Below are 18729 nucleotides of genomic sequence, written 5' to 3' on the forward strand. Positions count from 1 at the left end.
CCCCCCCCCCCCCCCTTTGCCTTTTTCCTTTTTTTCCTTTGCGGTTTAAGGTTGAACGTGACTGTGGGTTTTCCTTGCTCAACTCTCCTTCTTGGCACATGAAGAAGTGGGTTGTAGCCCACGAAAGCTTATGCTCTAATAAATTTGTTAGTCTCTAAGGTGCCACAAGTACTCCTGTTCTTTTTGCGGATACAGACTAACACGGCTGCTACTCTGAAACGTGACTGTGGGTTTTCCTTGCTCAACTCTCCTTCTTGGCACATGGTCAATTTCAGCCTTGTCTCCAAGCCTGGCCTCCTCTCACATGCTGACAGCAGAAAGAGGTGTGGGGCAGCCGTCCCTGCAGCCACTCGCTGCTGAACTTTTCAACTCCGCTAATTTCAACATTGGTTAGATCTCTGTAACCATCATATGTTTGCTGTAGCTCGATTGCTCAGACTTTCCGTGAGTGGCATTGACAGATCAATGTATAGGAATAAAGTATCTCACTTCCTGTTCCTTGGGGGAGTTGGATTTTTTTTTTTCCTGGAGCAATTTAATTTTCTATGAGCCTTTTTCCTATTTTTTTTTTCTTCAGAGTAAGCGACACATGTTCTTTAACAAGTGAAAGATCACTGAGTTTTAACAGTTTTGATTTACCAGATGTTCGTATCAGCCTGCATGCAACTCCCAAGATCAGTTTGACTAATTGCACTGTTTTATTTCAGCTCAAAGAGGAACTAAAGATTTTCCTTGGACTTTCTGCTCTGAAATTTGCAGCAACAGAGTCAACTAAATATGCTGATGTGTGATTATATTCTGCGATTATTTCCCCAATATGCAAACATGTGTAAAAGCCAAAAAAAGGGGGGAAGGGGCTGCCAACATTTTTTTTTGCTTCGGGCGGCAAAAACCCTAGAGCCGGCCCTGAGGTGGTGGTACAGAGGAATTACAGTGCATTTCCAGTTTCATATGAAGGAGTAAAGGTCCCACTAACTAAAAGCTGTGCTTCTGGAGGACACCTGTGAGTAACCATTTATTTCATATTTAATATAACACCTCCATTTTGTTACCTCTCTTTGGTCAGGGCTAGTGTGTGCTCAGCCTTACATATGTATGACCATATACTAGTTTTACAAAAGTACTACCTCCTAAGGGAACTTTCTGGGAAGAGATTTTGCATTGCTAAGTATAGGGAAAATGGTTGGTGGGATACAAACTCCAAAGGGCACATGCAACTGGATTTATGGAGGGTACTGCAGTTTGGAATTCCAAAGTGAATGGTGCATATTGCACAGAATAAATAAAGGCTTAAGTCAAATTGCTCTAGATAACAACAATTGTAATTGTTTTATTTGAGAGCCAGTGTTAATCTTGGCCTCAGAGGTTGTCTGGCCGGAATGGGTTTGGTTCAAATCATTTGGGTCCTGTAACAATTACACTCAGAGCCTAGTGAGAATATAATAATCACTTTTAATTAACATTGCTTTATATACACACATACATATGTACATCCACATACAATCACACTAAAGCCTACATCTCTTCAAACTTTCCCAAGGTATCTCCAGAAAGCTAGCATCATTACACTTGCTAGTATTGTCTTGTAACAGATCGTTCTTGGGGTATACAGTACCTCTAGAGTTTATCTCATGGAAGGCACCTTATGTAGTGGATATTGCACAGATTAAATGGGTGGAGGTGGAGCCTGGATGCACCTGCTTAAGGTTTCAGATAGAAGCTAGACTACAAACCTCCCTAAAATACTGCTACTTGCACCAGACACTTTTGCAGCTTACCAATGACTTAAGCAAAAATAAACCAGCAAAACTCATTCTTTCCTCTGCTATATAACTAATTTAAATACTTAGTATGCTAGAGCCTATTGATTAAGGCTCTGCTGCAATGAACATATCTGATACTGTGTAATATAGATGGATCCTGTTATCAAAGTGCTCCTGGTGTTTCCGCTAATATTGTGATTTCCCCTTTGGGAGCACAGTTGAAGCTTGGATACTCTTACAGGTCTGGTTACTGGAAAACTAATTCTGAACCACTCTTGCAGCACAGCATTATGCAGAGGGTTGTTCTGTATTAATTGAAAGCTAGAATTGGTGCTGTAGGTTGTCAGGACCATGGCTACAAATGGGTCCCGTGCTTACACACCAATAGAGAAACCTATTGGTTATAGTAACTAAACCAGGTGATACCCAAAATATGACACATGAAACAGTAATAGACTTACAACTTCCAGCCTATCCTCTGTAGGGAAGCTTGCTTACAATTTTTCTTCACCAAGCTGCCATAAATTGCTGATTTCCAGGATACAGGATTCTGCAGTTTGACATTCACCTTAGTGGAATAACAGACCCAAGCAACTTCTGCTCGCTGTACTTAGCCTCCCAAGGTGACTTAGGATGTTTGGTTGGTTTTCAAATTTAACATTTTTGATTGCAGAAAACTCAGGTAATTTAACCATGTAATTAGTATGAAATCATCCTTCCTAGTAACGCTTGATGATTTGTGTTTATTGCAAATACATACAACTCAATGTCCAGGGCTATGCCTTCTTTTTAGCCCTGATAAAGTCCAGAGTCACCCATCATTGCTGGCTTGTCAGGTGAGGAGGCATCCACCTCTGCAAAATAAGATTAGTTCACCTGTCAGTAGACACTATGTGCAGAACCAATGAGCATTCATTCTAACACGCTTTAAAAGAAAATGCATAAAATAGACCCTCTGCTCTATTGGATACCTACTTGCAGTAGTTCTTGAAGTTATTGGTGCAGAGGTGGTTTCCTCTACCTTCGAAAGGTAGCAGCATTTAATTTTGGGAGGCACCCCTAGTGCCAATCAGTGAAAAGTGAAGGGGAGTGTCGGATGGTCTTTACAGCAGGAGTTGAATCTATTCCCAGCATTGGGGCTGCCTGACTTATCTTGGGCAAGTCACAATTGTGCAGGACCTCTCTTCACTTGCTTTCAAAATGGATTTACTTCATAGGGGTGTCGTGAGGCTTAATTCCTTTTTTGGGGAACAGTGATCTTGGTGCAAAGGGTGCTGTAACAGCCCACTATGTCAGAGACAACATAGGAAATGTCCCGTCTCTCACCTGGATAGAATTTATCAATGCTGTCTTTAGATGGGCAGCTGCTTTCTTTGGAAGGTAGAGTTTGCAACTAAGGCACTTCATAGATTCCAAGGCCAGATTAGGTCACACTGATAATCTAGTCTGACCTCCCGTATAACTAAGGCCATAGAATTCCCCCAAAATAATTCCTAGAGCAGAGTTTAAAAAACATCCAATTGTGATTTAAAAATGGTCAGTGATGGAGAATCCACCACAATCTTTGGTAAATTGTTCCAAAGATGAATTACTCACTGTTAAAAATTTACACTTTATTTCCAGTCTGAATTTGTCTAGCTTTAGCTTCCAGCCATTTTATCGTGTTATATCTTCCTCTGCTAGGTTGAAGAGCCCATTATTAAATATTTGTTCCCATTGTAGATACTTAGACTTAATCATGTCATCCCTTGAGCACTTGGGGGAGGGATAGCTCAGTGGTTTGAGCATTGGCCTGCTAAACCCAGGGTTGTGAGTTCAATCCTTTAGGGGGCCATTTTGGGATCTGGGACAAAAATCTGTCTGGGGATTGGTCCTGCTTTGAGCTGGGGGTTGGACTAGATGACCTCCTGAGGTCCCTTCCAACCCTGATATTCTATGATTCTGAGAATCTGTCTCTATAAGGCATGTATTCTAATCCTTTAATCATTGCTCTTCTCTGCAACTCATTCCAATTTATCAACATCCTTTCTGAATTGTGGGGACCAAAACTGGACACAGCAGTCACCCAGTCCCAAATACAGAGGTATAACAACATCTCTCCTCCTACTTGAGATTCCTGTTCTTGCATCCCAGGATCGAATTAACTCTTTTGGCCAAAGCTCCACACTGGGAACTCATGTTCTGTTGATTATCCACCACAACCCCCAAATCTTTTTCTGACTCACCGCTTCCCAGAATACAGTCCTTCAAAGTTTCTCCTACCTTCTTTGTTCCTACATGTATACATTTAAATTTAGCTATATTAAAAACATATTGTTTGCTTGCACTCAGTTCACCAAGAGCTCTTGATTGCTCTCAGTGAGTGACCTTTCCTCTTATTTATCACTCCCCCAGCGTTTGGGTCATCTGCAAACTGATTGTGTGTTTTCTGCCAGGTCACTTATGAGAATGTTAAATAGCATAGGGCCAAGAATCAATCCCTACAGTACTCCACTAGGAACACCTGCTCAGTGACTATTCCCCATTTGCAGTTACGTTTTGAGACCTATCTGCTCACCGCATTTAATGGGTGCCATGTTAATTTTATATCATTCTAGTTCGTTACACAAAATGTCACGAGGCACCAAGTCTAAGCATGTTACATCAACACTATTACAAGCTCTAGCTTTTTGTCTTTCAGAGGGAAGGTTGCATTATTCTTGGGCTTAGCTGGGAAGCAGGCCAGAGAGACAGTACAGGTTGCAACTGTCAGGACTTGCTTCTACTAGTTAGATAGCAGAATGATTTGGTTTCTCAGCTATCATCCCACTCAGTTTATGGTTCCTCCCTTACCCCCAAAACCTGCTTAATGTCTTCCCATATCAGAAAAGAAAGCAGACTCAGACTTGTGTCTGCCAGGGTTTTGTGGGCAAGTCAGAGCAGGAAGAGGGAACAGGAAGCAGCAGGAAAATAAACATTTCCTTGCATTTTACTTGGAACGCTGCATGCTGGCTGTATGTTAATGCACATGTCATTTTTCCTGTCATTCTAAAGTAGGCCTAACTGCTGGCATTTTCTTACCTGATGAGGGCTTGGGGTACATCCTGTGGAAAAACAAAAGGAAAGTGTAGAACGTAAAGGCCAAACCTCCAAAGATCATCCCACAAACCAGGAAACTGTAGCTGCCCTGATCATGGATAATCTGCAGTAAAGAAAAATAAGGGTCTTAAGTACAGTGAGAGAGGTGCTTCATACCAGGGCAAGCCATAGGGAGCAGCAGGCTGTTTACATAGCGCCTGGCAGAGGTTAGCAATGTTCCTGTGTTTAACATAGGGGAACCTTCAGCTCAGGAATCCATTTCCCCTGCTGGTCTGGCCAAGCCAATCTGTTGACCTGCAAGGCAGGTGCCAAGGCCCATCTGTTTTCACAGGCTGTGTTGGCTCTATAGAGTCTCTTGCTATCCATCTGTACAGATGGCCCATTTTGTGACATGTATTATATATGTGTTCTACAAATAAACCCTGCCCATGAAATGGCCTAACCAAGACCTACCTGAACCAGATACAAGGTGAATTGATATTCCCGTTTCTCCACCTGGCAGACTCTAGTTACTCCTCCCCCCAAATAAAAAGTTATACAAACTCATGGTGGAAAGAACAGTGGGGAGTTGAGCTTTTGCTGGGTAGATTTACATTTATGGGCACGTAGCTAAGCTTGACTCATGGCCACAGCACCTCTTGCTGGTCATCTTGGAATTAGCTCTTTTCCAGCATACGGAGCACCGTCTGCAGGCCAGTGTCTCACCTGCCTTAGGCCCTGTGTCTCTCCTGGACCCCAGTGCCCCTTTACCTCAAGGTTCTGCCCCCAAAGTACCCCCACACGCTGGGTCTCCCCTCCTGGGGAATCCCCAACTCCCCAAACCCACCTTGCCTCAGTGGCTACTGCCAGTCATCATCTAGCCCCCGCTCACTGGGGCAGACTGCAGTCTGTAATGGCCACTCATCATTGGCAAGGGGACAGGACCTGCTGCCTTTGCCTATTCCTAGGCTGTATCTCTGCAGCCCCAGTACCTTTGTAGGCCTTCCCCAAGGCCTGCAGCCTGGGGTTTTACCAGGCTGGAGCTCCCCAGCTCTCTTGCCCTATTCCTAGGGTGACCAGATGTCCTGATTTTATAGGGATGGTCCTGATTTTGCGGTCTTTTTCTTATATAGGCTCCTATTTTCCCCCCCCCTTGATTTTTCACATTTGCTGTCTGGTCACCCTACCTATTCCCCAGCACTGCTCCAGTTCAGGTACCTTCCTCTCAGGTAGGTAGGTAGCCCTTCTCCCTCCAGGGCTGGAAAGAGAGACTCCTCCAGCTTCTGGCCCACAGCCCTCTTACCAGGGCCAGTTGGGCCCTAATTGAGCTGGCCACAGCTGTAGCTGCTTCCCCAATCAGCCTAGCTTGGCTGCTTTTAACCCCTGCCTATCGGAGGGGGGCAGTTGCTCCACTACAGGGCATTTCTGCTCTAAGGAACATCACACAATGCATATGTTGCCTCCACAGTTCTCCAAACTCTGGCAACTGAATTCCTAACACCAGAGGTAATGCAAAACAACCTATAGCCACAGTAGCATTGCTTGGTGATGGTAAGGTATGGAGTGGGGCAGCTAGCCCGTCCCACCATGACTATACTGCTTTTTTTGGCTAGATTTACCCAACCTGGAAACTACAGCTCCACTGTAGACGTACTGCTGCAGTAGTGGGCATGTCTCTCATTATACCTAGCACTCTTCAGCGATTGGTGGTAGCTGTATCTTAGCAGGTCCCACTGATTGTATTGCCTGTTTTCTCTACAGAAGACTGACCCCTCTTTCCTTGCAGAATTGATTGTGTAGCTTTCAGAACTGTCCGAGCGTGATCGTGTAAATCGGCCATGCACTAAGTGTTCATGTAAACCCGCTGTCGTGCAATACACGCCTCCTAGTATGCTTTGATCCACTAAGTGCACTAGGGGACTTTTAGTGCATGGCAGCAGGCTGTTGCGGGGTACATGTACGCCCCATCTTGTGTAGGCAAGCCTTAAGACTTCCATTCACTCAAACACAGCTCTCTATGTGCTTGAATTAAAATCCTAGTCAATTCAGGTCATATCCTGGGTTTTTCCTTTTTTCTGCACTTACCGACCCCACCAGTAACTGTAGCACCATCTCTCCAATTGCAGCTCCAGTCACTAACACCGTCGTGGCACAGCCTGAAAACAAATGGTACAAGTTCTGGGAACTGCCGAAATGAATAGCTTCAGAGGGCCAAGAATGTCCCCAGGCTAGAGCTCTGTGAGGTGAGACCCACCTGTTCTACATTCATGAGCCTGCACAAATGTGGCCCTTTTGCATTCTGATATTATATCAAGGCTTGTATACACCGCAAGTTACTGCAGGGCAACCTATTGTGCTGTAAGCCCTCAGCTTCCTTACGTACAGCAGAGGATATTAAAAAAGTAATGGCTGCAGCCAGCAAGGGTACAAGTAGAATCATAGAATATCAGGGTTGGAAGGGACCTCAGGAGGTCATCTAGTCCAACCCCCTGCTCAAAGCTACCTGATCCTCCCACTCTCCACTGTGTGCAGAAGTACCTGTGTTCCCTGTTTGCCATTCATTCTTCATTTCCCCCCATATCTACCCTACCAGCTTGGTGCATGGAGCCAGGAGCTGTGGATGGTTCCATGGGGTGGTAACTGGTAGTGGAAATCAACATCCTAATTTAGCTAGAGCTATTCCTGGGGAACCAGCAAAGCATGATCTTGGGAAGGTGAAAGGGGCTTGCTGCTGGTATTTTCTCTGCTCAAAATCTGACGGGGGATAGGGATGCTCACCTTTGTACTGGAGGATGTCTTCAGTGTAGGCCAGCATGCTGGGGAAGGTGCTGCTGAGGAACAGACCCAGGCACGCTGTGCCCACAAACAGGAAGACAACGCTGTAGGAGAAAATCAGGAGCAGGAGGAAAGTTACAAGCACTCCAACCTGCAACAATACAAGCCCAGAGTCACTTTCAGGGAAGAAAATAAATGCTGAGGTAGCACTGGGCTCTAGTGGGCTTTTAAAAAGACTAGTTAAGGGACTGGAAAAGAAATAGATTTATCTGGTCTCACTGAGATAGACAATTGAGCTTTGTCTCTTGAAAAACTGAGTTACAGGCATAATCTGCAAGTCACATAGTAGTAACCCTATTCACGGACTGAGCTCACAGCTAGAGAGATCAGAGTCTACTCACCTTCAGATGCAGTATTCAATACTCTCACTAGAGGGACATAAGCCAACTACATTTGATTTTGGTCAAAAAGCCAAGCAAAACCATCTGTCCCACGTTCATTAGACAAAGAATTAAGATCACTCTCAAGCCCCCTCTGATTTACGAGATGTTGCATTTGGTGTTTCTAGTGAGCCTTAAATGCAGATTTCTGCGATTTCCCTCATTTGCACACAATTGTTATTAAAGTCACAACTCTGTGCTGTTTTGCTGAATTGCTAGTGACAGCCCAGCAGAGGGAGCTCTCACCAAATTTTGTAATCTCAGTCAAAAATGAAGGTGCTGTTTTTTCCCCTTAATTCCTTCAGGATTGAGTGATAGGTGGTTTTAAAGATGTGTGCATGTATACACACGCACAGAGCAATCTGGAACTTAAAAGCCATTCCTCTAAATTTAACTTTAATATTAGACTTAAGTCAAATTTTAATCCTAAATGACTGTCAAAAGTGTGTACATACAATATTAATAATTGCAATTCTAGAACAGATCTTATTCAGTGATCACAAACAGTTAAAACAGGTACGTAATTTTCTATCTGTGGGTAAACCTGCATAATGCACATTCAGTTGCCATTGAAGTAAAAGGCAAAACTTCCAATAAATTCAATAGGACTAGAAGGAGCCCCCAAATCAGTTCTAGCTAACAACAGAACCCAGGAGTCCGGATGCCTAGCCCTCAGATCTTCAGTCATGCCAGATCAGACCAGGGGTCTACCTAGTCTGGTGACTAGTAAAACACTTCAGAGGAAAGTGCAAGAATTGTCATAACTATGGAAATAACTAATAACCTGGCAGTAGGGGGAAGTTTCTCCCAAATTCAGGCAGTTAGTGACTGGTTTATGTTCTGAAGCCCTCTGGCTTCAGATATTCTTAATCTTTAAAAACGACTTAATGTGGGTGTTTCTCCGTGGCCTCATTTTTTTTAAAGCGACTTGTGATTAGGTGCCTCAGTGTTTGGGTGCCCAATTTGAAACACCTCAAAAGCACTTGGTTTTTAGAAAGCACTAGTCACTTTTGAAAAATTAGACCCATAAATATCCAATCCCATTTCCCCATTATCCTACCATGCTCTTAGCCTCACATGTATTTTGTGGCAGTGAATTCCCCAGGTTAACTATACCTTCTATAAAAGATTTCCTTTTCCCACCAATTTTAAAGGAATTGCCTTATATAGATTGATAATTATAAGGCCAGAAGGGACCCCTGTGATCATGTAGTCTGCCCTTCTGTATAACACAGGCCAGAGAACTGCCCTGAATTAACTGTTTAAACTAGAGCAGATCTTTTAGAAAAACATCCAGTCTTGGTTTAAAAATTGCCAGGGGTGGAGAATCCACCACAAATCTTGGTAAATTGTTTCTCTTTCACTGTTTGCCCCCTGGTTCTTATATTAGGAGGAAGGGTGATTAGGAGAGCTGGAATTTCTCTGCCCCACCTCTCATGTCTCCTCTCCTTTCTAACCACTCTAAATCTTCTCAATCCCTTGTCACATAACACTCTCTCCAGGCCTCTAATGATTTTTGTTGCCTGTCTCTAGTCCATCTTGCTTCGCCTTTTTTGAGATGGGGTGACCACAGCTAACAGTATTCTAGGTGGAGGTGCACCATTGATTTACATAAGGGCATGATAACTTGAGCGTTTTCTATCCCATTCCTTACGCATCCTTACATCATTTGCTTTTTGACTGTTCCTGCATGCTGAGCATTTCACTGACAGGCAGAGCCCCCTTCCAAGTGATTAGCGTTCATTAGAACCCAGCAAAGTAGATGGAGTAGTTTAAAATTATTCCTTCCAATGGGCATTAGTTTGCATTTGTGATCATGACCTTGCCTAATTACTAGACAACAATATAGATTGGTTGGAGCACTCAGTTAAATTACTTATTTCTACAGAACGATTTCATTATAAGCCGAGGGACAGTGCAAGCATAATTAGGGGCAGGGTGGGCTGCATTGAAATAATTATGGACTTTGAGTTTTCTGCTGTTCTGTCACAGGACATAAGAGTAAATAAAGTTGACGTCCACGTCACTCAACACTTCCACTGAGTTCTAGTAGGTCAGATTTTAGCCTATGAGCGAAACCAACAATGCAATAAAAATTAAAAAATGTTTTCAGACGAAGCCCTTTGTCTAGTCTTGGGTTCTCTGTACTAGGTTAGCAGTGGTGTAAATGGTGATTTGTGCCTGTGCAGCCTAGCCTAAATTGGGGTGCAAATCACTGCTTGCACTGGTGCAGCATATCCACATAAGGGAGATGTGGCTACGTTGGTGCAAGAATACCCAGAGTAACCAAGCCTTTGAGCTAGTTCGGTCCACTTCTGGGGAAGATCCTTTTCCCTCCAGATCAGAAGCGCTCCGCAGAGGATGACGGTAAAGTTTGCCTTACCACGTTTATGGACACCATGGTTGCAGGTTTCATTCGGTAGGACACAGGGATGGAGATGAGCCTGCCTAGTGTGATGAACCCCCAGAATAAGCTCGGCAGGTAGCCAGCCACCTTGTGAACCACAGAGAGAGGTTCCTCCACTGCATAGCTGTATACGAACCCAGAGTACTCGCCCTGCAGGGAAAGCAAACCGCACTCTGCGTTAATTTTACATCTGCGTTAGCGTGCTAGATGGTGCCTGGGTGAGGGCCAGGGATGCCTGTGTGAGCAGATGGGATAGAAAAAGGTTCTCGTCGAAGGGGGCTGGCAGTTCCTAAAAGATGTTCTAATACTAGAGGCTCAAAAACAAGCTATTCGAATGCAGGGGAAAGATAAGAGCCACAGGGGGGTATCCAAAGTCATCAGTTACGTCTGAAAATGGAGGGCCAGTTGTGTTCCAGTAACGGCTGACCTATCTGCTTTGCCCAGTGAGGCATGTTTTCAGGACTATTTAAGGCCCCAGTAAGACTTGGTGAGTTTTGCACTTTCCCTCACAGACCTGGGGCAAAATCAGGCAAACTGTACAAAGGTAGGAATAGCAGCCACACCTCAGTTCTTGTCCATACCGCCCGTTTTTGGGGGTGGGATGGGGGAATCCTCCCTGCATCCCCCACAAGTAGAAAGGAATCCAGATGCAGCAGAACCAGTGTGATTCCACTGATCAGGGCAGAGGAGGGGCATGTAGAGAATGCACAATATGCCATGGAAACAAGCCAGGTGGGAACTTCCAGCATCGCCCCTCTAGGTTCAGGAAAGCTCCCCGAACACAGAGCTAGCAGCCATTGCATCTGGGGTGATGGGAAAGGATTCCTTCAAACCCCACTGAGATCCAGCCCTCACTGTGCGCAATGAAGGGAGTACGTGTATTTTGCCTGAGGCTTAGCCCGGTTGTAAAGGATTCAGGGTGAAGAGAGTGCCACGTAGCTTTGATTCCGAGAGGATGCCTCAGCCAGCAGTACTTACTATGATCCCGTCACTCATGAAGAGGACAAGAGCCCCGGCGACGTGGACTGCGAAGTAGGAGTAAGGAGCTCCTCTGAAGTTTTTGCCTTGGCAGCAGCTAAATAGGTCGTCATGCCCTGGGTTAAAAAAAAACAATTCAAAGCAAACGTAAGTGGCGCTCCCAATTAGCTGCTCGCCCTACCACTCACAATGGGGGTTTGTTCTGTAACCTGCCCCAGGACAAAAGGAGAACAAACATACAGCTCTGTTCTGGGCTGCTTACGACCTGGGACACTGATAACCTCTGCCCGTGTGAAATCTTTCCATAGCGTGTGCCATCTATGGAGCAGGTGGTGTCACCTCAGTATTCCTTACAGCTGAGGGGGATAGGCTTGTGGTGCACTAGCCTGGCTGATGATTTAGAAGCTATAAGTTCAAGTCCAGCTCAGCCATGAATTTATTATTTGCATTGCGGTAGCACCTTGAGGCCCTGCCCAAAATCAAGGCTCCATTGTGCGGGGCACTGTACATAGCGAGAGAAAATCCCTGTCCCAAGAGCTTACAGTCTGAGGCGAGGTCCACACTGCAGTCAGTAGTAGTACAAACCCATGGACCTCGGCGGGCTCATACAGCCCATGCTGCTGCGGCTTCACTGCTATTGAGAGACGAAAGCTAGCTCGGTATGTCTACATGGGCTGCAGTCACCACTCTGATTGCAGTAGCGAGAGGCCTGGGACCCCATTCCCTGATGCCTCTGGGAGCCAATCCCTGAGTCTCACTAGTCCTCAGTAAAATGGGGGTAACAATCCTTACTTCCTCCAACCCTTGGTCTATGCAGACTAAGTTATTTGGGGTAAGGTCTGTCTCGTCCCATGTATCTATACTGTGGGGCCATGATCTTGGCTGGGACTAATGTTGCACAAAGAATAAATGGGGGGGGTGGAGTGAAAAAACCATGGTAGCTTTCAATAAAGTTAATAAAGTGCTTGGCACATTGAGTGGGTTTTTCGTCTACAACACAGTTTACAAGGTAGTAACTATCCCGCCTTGTAGGGGGGGGAATGGCATGATGGGGAAGTGAAAGGATTTGACCGAGGCCACAAAAGGAATTAGCATTATTTATGGAGCTCGATTTTCTCCTGTCCTGCATCTTGTGCAGTCATTTACTCCAGCGTAGAGGGCACGTGTGTAAGACAGAATCACAGAATCCTAGAACTGGAAGGGACCTCGGGAGGTCATCTAGTCCAGTCCCCTGCACTGTTGTGAGCATGCTGAGTTAGAACAGGGGCTGGTTAAAAAATAAAACCTGGTTTTACCAATAAATAAAATCAATTTTGTTTCCATTTCAGGGCATTTGAATTGGACTTTCTGCCCCCCTCCTTAAAAAAATATCAGAGGGGGGGTTATTGAAACATGATCAAAAAGCAGGTTTTGGGCAAGTGAAAAATGTCACTAACCAGACACGTTTCAATTGCCAAAAACCTGCTGTTTGTTAAATGAAAATTTGATAGCCATTGTGGGTTTAAGAAAAAAAAAAGTAGAATTGTCAATGCAAAATTTCTTTTTTGGAAAATTGGACATTTTCCAACAAAAAAAACCCATTTGATTCAAAAGATTCAGCCAGCTCCAGTGAGTCCTGCTTCACCTGCACTTTTGCACTGGTATAAATGACAACACAAGGTGCAGGGCAATGGAGAATCGGGCCCATTTCTTTCTACTGTGGTAGTGCCTAAAGACCCCAGTCCAGGATCAGCGCTCCCCTTTGCTGAGCACTGCACAGACAAACACTACCAAGACGGTGCCTGCCCCAAAGAGCTCAATTAGACAATACCTGAGAGCTGGACAGACCAACAAACTGGGGGGAGGACAAAGTAACACAGATCGCTGCATCTGAATAAATTAACAACCAACAGTGGCCTCAAAAGTCATCTGAGATTAGCCGCTAGGAATCCCTGGCCACCCATCCTGTGCTTTGACCACATTTCTCATTAGTAAAAATCTCCAGACAGGGTAAAAGATCAGGGTTAAGGTGCACACAGCTTTGGACCCTGTGCTACGTCTACACAAGTGCTTAATACACTACACCGGCAAAGCTCACCTAGTGTGGACACAGATTATACAAGCAACTGGACAGCTCTCTTGGTCAGGAGTCATATCTCTGCACACCCCTGACTGACAAACTGAAGCCACCAGAAGTCTGTACCATAGATGTGGTCAAGCGTCCACTCCCCTCTTTGCAGTATCTCCTCGCTCCCTGCCCCAATTCTCTCTGCCTAAAAGACTCACCTCACGTCTTTTACTTCATTGTAAAGAAAGAAGTGTCTTTACCTGCGTTATTAAGGCCAGGTCTGCCTTGTAGACCTCTGTAGACCCCAGACTAGCTGTTGGTCAAGGTGTGCACCTGATGACAGCTGTGCCCGCTGCAGTCCCTAGTGTAGATGCAGTTCTATTGGCAAAGCTGGACTTTTATGGATATCGCTTGTTTCGTCATTGAAAATACCTGGGGCTGGGGCTCCTAAATCACTTGGGTGCTTCTGAAAGTTTTGCCCTTAGTCACGAGGGCCCTTGCCTTCAATTCAGTGGCCAAACTACCCTTGACTTCCATGTCACAGGTTTGGGGCCTAAGTCACTTAGGGTCTCAGACATCTTACCCATAGTCTAGCGCTCTACCTACAGGGCTGGCAGTGCACTCCCAAAGCTCAAGCAGTGAACAGAGGAGTCAGGAAACTATTCACAGCTCTGCCACCAACTGGCTGTGTGGCCTCAAGTGAGTCACTTCACCACTTTCAGTGCCTCTGCTTCCCCTCCCACCCGCTGTCTGTCTTGTCTGTTTCGGGCAGAGACTGACTCTCTAGGTGATTACAGGGCCTAGCATGGTGATCCTGGTTGGGGCTTTTAGGTGCTACCGTAATATAAACAATAATCAAATCTGCAGTCCTGTTTTGGGCAAAACTAACGTGCAGGAATAGGTGCATTTGGCAGTAATTCAATGCCCGATGGACCTGCTGGCCAAGACAGACAGTTTAAAGGGAAAGCCAGTCCCCAGCCAAGTCCAATCCCTCCGACCTGGATCTGTGACTCAAAGTGCAGATCAAGCCATTAGAGTAGAACAACACAAAGGTTATCCATGAAAGCATGAGCACATAGCTGCTCTACGCACACCAGCAATAGCAAGAGACTAGGTTCACCACTGCCCGCAGGATGCCTGCTGATATGAATGGGAGCTATGCGGGATTGGGGCCCCTTTGCAGATGTTACACTGCCTTGACTTTTCCATGGCACCTCCCCACTCCCGGAGGTTCAGTTTGAGCCCATCCCGTGTCCCCGTCTTGGAAACCACATTCCTTGGGGGGAAGGGACTGTCGTCATCTCACCTCTGTCTGGCGGGGCTCTCTGCAACGTGACGGAATGATTGTCCTTCTCGGCTGGCTGTGTTTCCATCGCCAGTTCATCTGCAGACAGCAGCGGGCGGCGCCCGTTATTGAAACAGGGCACCAGCCTTTCCTTGTAGAGCAGGAAGAACACCGCGATGGGGACTGGTAGCTGGGGGAGCAATGGGAAAGGGCAGGTCAGCCAGCCTGGATTTTTTCTCCCTCTGAATCAAATGCCCAATCTCCAGATTTGTTCCTCCAGGGGCAGGAGCTGCTCCCACCTAGGGAGGTGCTCACCAGAATGGCTGAGTGGTTATGGTGTTGGACTCAACTTCCAACGGGCATAAGCTTGTGTGAATTTAAATCCAGCCTAGTGGGCGTAAGCCTCCTCAAAGCTGTGGGTAGCAGAGCAAAGGCCCTTGGCTAACATACACCCCACCTTCCCTCTGTTCCAACCAACTGGGGAATGAAGGAAGGGCTGGAGGGCTCGGGGGGCTGGCAGTGAAAGAAGGAGGCTGTCAATTGCTGCTTGGCATGTTGGGGGTGAACGAAGAACTGGCTGACAAATGTCAAATTTTTCAGCAGCACTGCAAAAGCCGAAATATTTCAGTTGTGAAATGCGGCAGCGGTGCCTCATGCTCCCACTAGGGAGCCCGGCCCAGCGAGGACTCCATTCTTCAGGGTGCACCATGGTCTCACCTCCTAGTGAGAGGAGGCCGGGCATTGTGGCCATGGTGCATCATGGGAGGTGAAGTCCAGCTGGGGAGCCCAGCTCATAGAAGGGAATGAGAACATGAAGGCTCCTGAAATACAAATCCCATGAAGCACCGTGGCAGCATTTCACAACTGAAATACTTTGGTTCCTGGGAGTTATTGTTTTGATGAAAAATATCCAAGTTTTCCTGTGGAAAGCAGACAGTTTGCACACAAAGTGTTGTTGAGTCAAAGAGCCAGTTTGGATGGGACCTCTCCAGCCAGCCCTCATTGTTAGCACTCGGTCAGAAGAATTTGAGAGTCTCCGCCCAGTGTCCACATCACAAGGATCATGGCACTCCCACAACAAGCTTTCACTGGCCTCCTCTTTGGCAGCCTCAGTTGAAAGACCACGGGCTGAATGGAGACTGAGCTGCCCCTCTCGGCCTATTTATACTGCAGTGTCACCTAGAGGCTCCCACTGAATTCAGGGTCTCCCTTGTGCCGGGGGTGGTCAAGGACAGTCACTGCTGCAAAGAGCTCACCAATGCTAGCCCTGCCCGGACAGAGCTGCAGCTCGCTGGTGAGCCGGCTCCAGGGCTGTCACTGTGCCAACACACATTGGTGCAATGCCACCTGGCACTTCCCTGCAGCGTCAGTCCAAGGTCATGCCTTAGGTTGGGCTTCTCACACCCACGACTCAGTGGTGCCTTTAGCCCCACAGGGATTTATTCCTTTTTGTTTGAAGGGAAAATAAAGGGAATTAAGTAAAGTCAGGTTCCCCCCCCCCCCCCCGCCCCTAACTGAAGTCCTGTTTATTCTGTGACAAACCGAGGGAGAAAGCCAGGAAATCCATAAGTTACGGCTCACACTCTGTCCCAGCTCTGGCCACTTGGTTTTGTTTTCTACACATCTGTGAGCAAGTGTGAGCGCTAACGCTGAATTTCCTGGTTTTTGTTGGCTCAGGGTGTTATTTAAACGTATGGAGGATTTCTCTCCCCCCCCTCCCTCCCCTCACTGAATTCATTTACGAGGACTCCATTGTTTTGGGAACAATGGGAATGGGAACAATTAGTTCGGTCCCATGGAAGAAAAATGTATTCACTTGATAGTTCTAATCCTTCCGGAGGTCAGGACCATATTTTAATTGCGGATTTGCAACAATATAGCAGCTTAGCAAACCTTGCAGACACTCTCACAATGTATCTACACGGCACCTTCCATCCTAAAGGATCCAAAGTGTGTGTGAATAAAAGGGAGGCCACTGTGGGTAAGGTACTAGACTGTGACTCAAGAATCCAGGGTGCAAACACTCCCTGTGTGACCTTGGACAAGTCATTTGACCTCTCTGGGCATCAGGGCCCATCTGTGAAACAGGGATAATAATCGTCCTCTCTCTTCAGAGCAGGGACTGTCTCATTGTGTGTATGTGCAGCCCCCTAGCAGAATGGGGCCTCTTGTTTAGGGCCTCTAGGCCTTACCTTAATACAAATAATACCAAGTGTACCTCACACCAGAATCAGAAATGGGCCTGAACCAAACCCTAGAACTGTGTAACAAACATTCAGAGCCCTCTCTGATACCACCCACAGTCAGATTTTCACCCACCAACATAGTGCAGCCACCTCTGGAGTGAAATGTGACAGCCAACTACATGCAACAAAGTGAATCAGAATGGCACATTCGCTGCTCAGTAGCGAGCTGCTTCATTCATGAAGACGGATGGAGTTTCTCTACAGCCAGATTGGATCAGGACATCAGGCCATTCAAATCTGCTACCCTGACTCCAGCAGTGGCCAAGACCGGTTGCTTCTCTAGAAGGCAACCATAGACAGCTGTGCAGTGCAGAGCAAGAGGGAGATCAGTTGAGCTTCCAAGTCCTGAGATGCGGCTACCCTAACTCTAGGATGCATGAGTACCACTGACCAAGCACATACATACGCATCAATCCCATTCTGGTACTCAAGCAAGCCAATGTTCCCAACAGCGACGTGTCAGGAGATGTTTAATTCTCTAGGAGAAGGTCCTAGTCTCTGCATACATTTGGTTTAATGCACAGAGCGTATTCATTCTTTGCCTTTCTGTAGCACCTTTGGCCCAAGGTGCTCAAAGAGCTTTACAGGCATTAACTGTTCAAGTATTACAACAGTCTGGTGCGGACGACAGGATGCAGCCCTGGGAATCGGGTTCTAGTCCCAGCTCCACTAATGACTAATCAGGTGACCTTGGGCAAGTCACTTCCTCTCACCGTGCCTCGTATTGTCCCCATTTGGGATAATGGCACAGATCACTGCAAAGCACTTTGAGATCTCCGGATGAGAAGCGTATTATTATTGTAACCCTCAGACGAGGAAGGTAAAGATCATCTTCATTTTACAGGTGAGAGGAAACTGAGGCACGGGGCGAATAAGTGACTCGCCACAGATCACACAGCAAGTCAGTGCCTGGGGCAAGAATAGAACCCAGGAGTCTTGAGTCCCAGTCTCCTGCTGTAGCCATTAGACACACGATTCCCTCTCTCATATTAGACAATGCAGGGTGAAATCCTGGCCCCGCTGAAATCAATGGGAATTTTGCCATTCACTTCAATGGGGTCAGCATTACACCCACCACAGCAACCAGCCACTGATGGGAAAGGCCCTGCTGAAGCGTGGATTGATTCCTAGCCTTGTGCCGGAAGTGAGGACACCAGTGCATATGAGATTGGTCATTCGAAGCGGAAGGAGCAATCTGCAAGGGGCTCTGTGCAGACAACGGGGGAACCAAGAGAGCAGGCTCCCGATTCCCCAATCCGGCTCTGATCTGAAACCAACTCCAAGCTGGTTGGATAAAAGCCAGGGGCGACGTCCACGCCTCACCACCGTGGCTATGGGAGTGTCACTCAAACCAGCACAGGGCGAGTGTATGGGGTGGGGAGTCGGCCAAGCAAAGCAGCTCATTTGTTAGATAAGCAAACAGAGATCACCACACTAGCTTTGCAGGGGAATGTTTCACTAAGCAAGGAGCCAAACTCACCCCTGGCACAAAGTGCACTGACTTTAGTGGAGTCACACAAGGGGACAAATTGGTCCCTAAAGCTTTAACCTGGGATTTCTCATTAGTTACACGCACCTCCTGGAGCGTGCTCACACGGCTTGCCTGAGTTCGGCCAAGTGTCTTATAGAACCAGCTGCCTCTGTCCTCCTTTGATATTTCCATATGTTCCACCAGAAAAGGGCAAACAGGGAGGAACTGTGTTGGCTCACGGAGGTGGTTTGTTTGCCAAG

At 46.5% G+C, this 18729-nt stretch overlaps 1 protein-coding gene across 1 annotated transcript in view; it reads right to left on the minus strand.

The window, feature by feature from the left end:
- Nucleotides 1-1455: 1455 nt before the first annotated feature.
- Nucleotides 1456-18729, minus strand: part of LOC113407110 (major facilitator superfamily domain-containing protein 4A-like) — a 33855-nt gene continuing 16581 nt past the window's right edge. Inside the window, exons 4-10 of the mRNA XM_026655161.1 lie at nt 14774-14942; nt 11421-11536; nt 10419-10592; nt 7599-7746; nt 6906-6976; nt 4824-4944; nt 1456-2617 (exon numbers count right to left, since the gene is read on the minus strand). Of these exons, the coding sequence (XP_026510946.1) occupies nt 2553-2617; nt 4824-4944; nt 6906-6976; nt 7599-7746; nt 10419-10592; nt 11421-11536; nt 14774-14942 (864 nt within the window). The 3' untranslated portion in view covers nt 1456-2552. The remainder of the gene's footprint in view (nt 2618-4823; nt 4945-6905; nt 6977-7598; nt 7747-10418; nt 10593-11420; nt 11537-14773; nt 14943-18729) is intronic.

This window comes from Terrapene carolina, unplaced genomic scaffold, assembly GCF_002925995.2.
Source record: "Terrapene carolina triunguis isolate 2854851 unplaced genomic scaffold, T_m_triunguis-2.0 Scaffold198, whole genome shotgun sequence".
NCBI classification, from domain to species: Eukaryota; Metazoa; Chordata; order Testudines; family Emydidae; genus Terrapene; species Terrapene triunguis.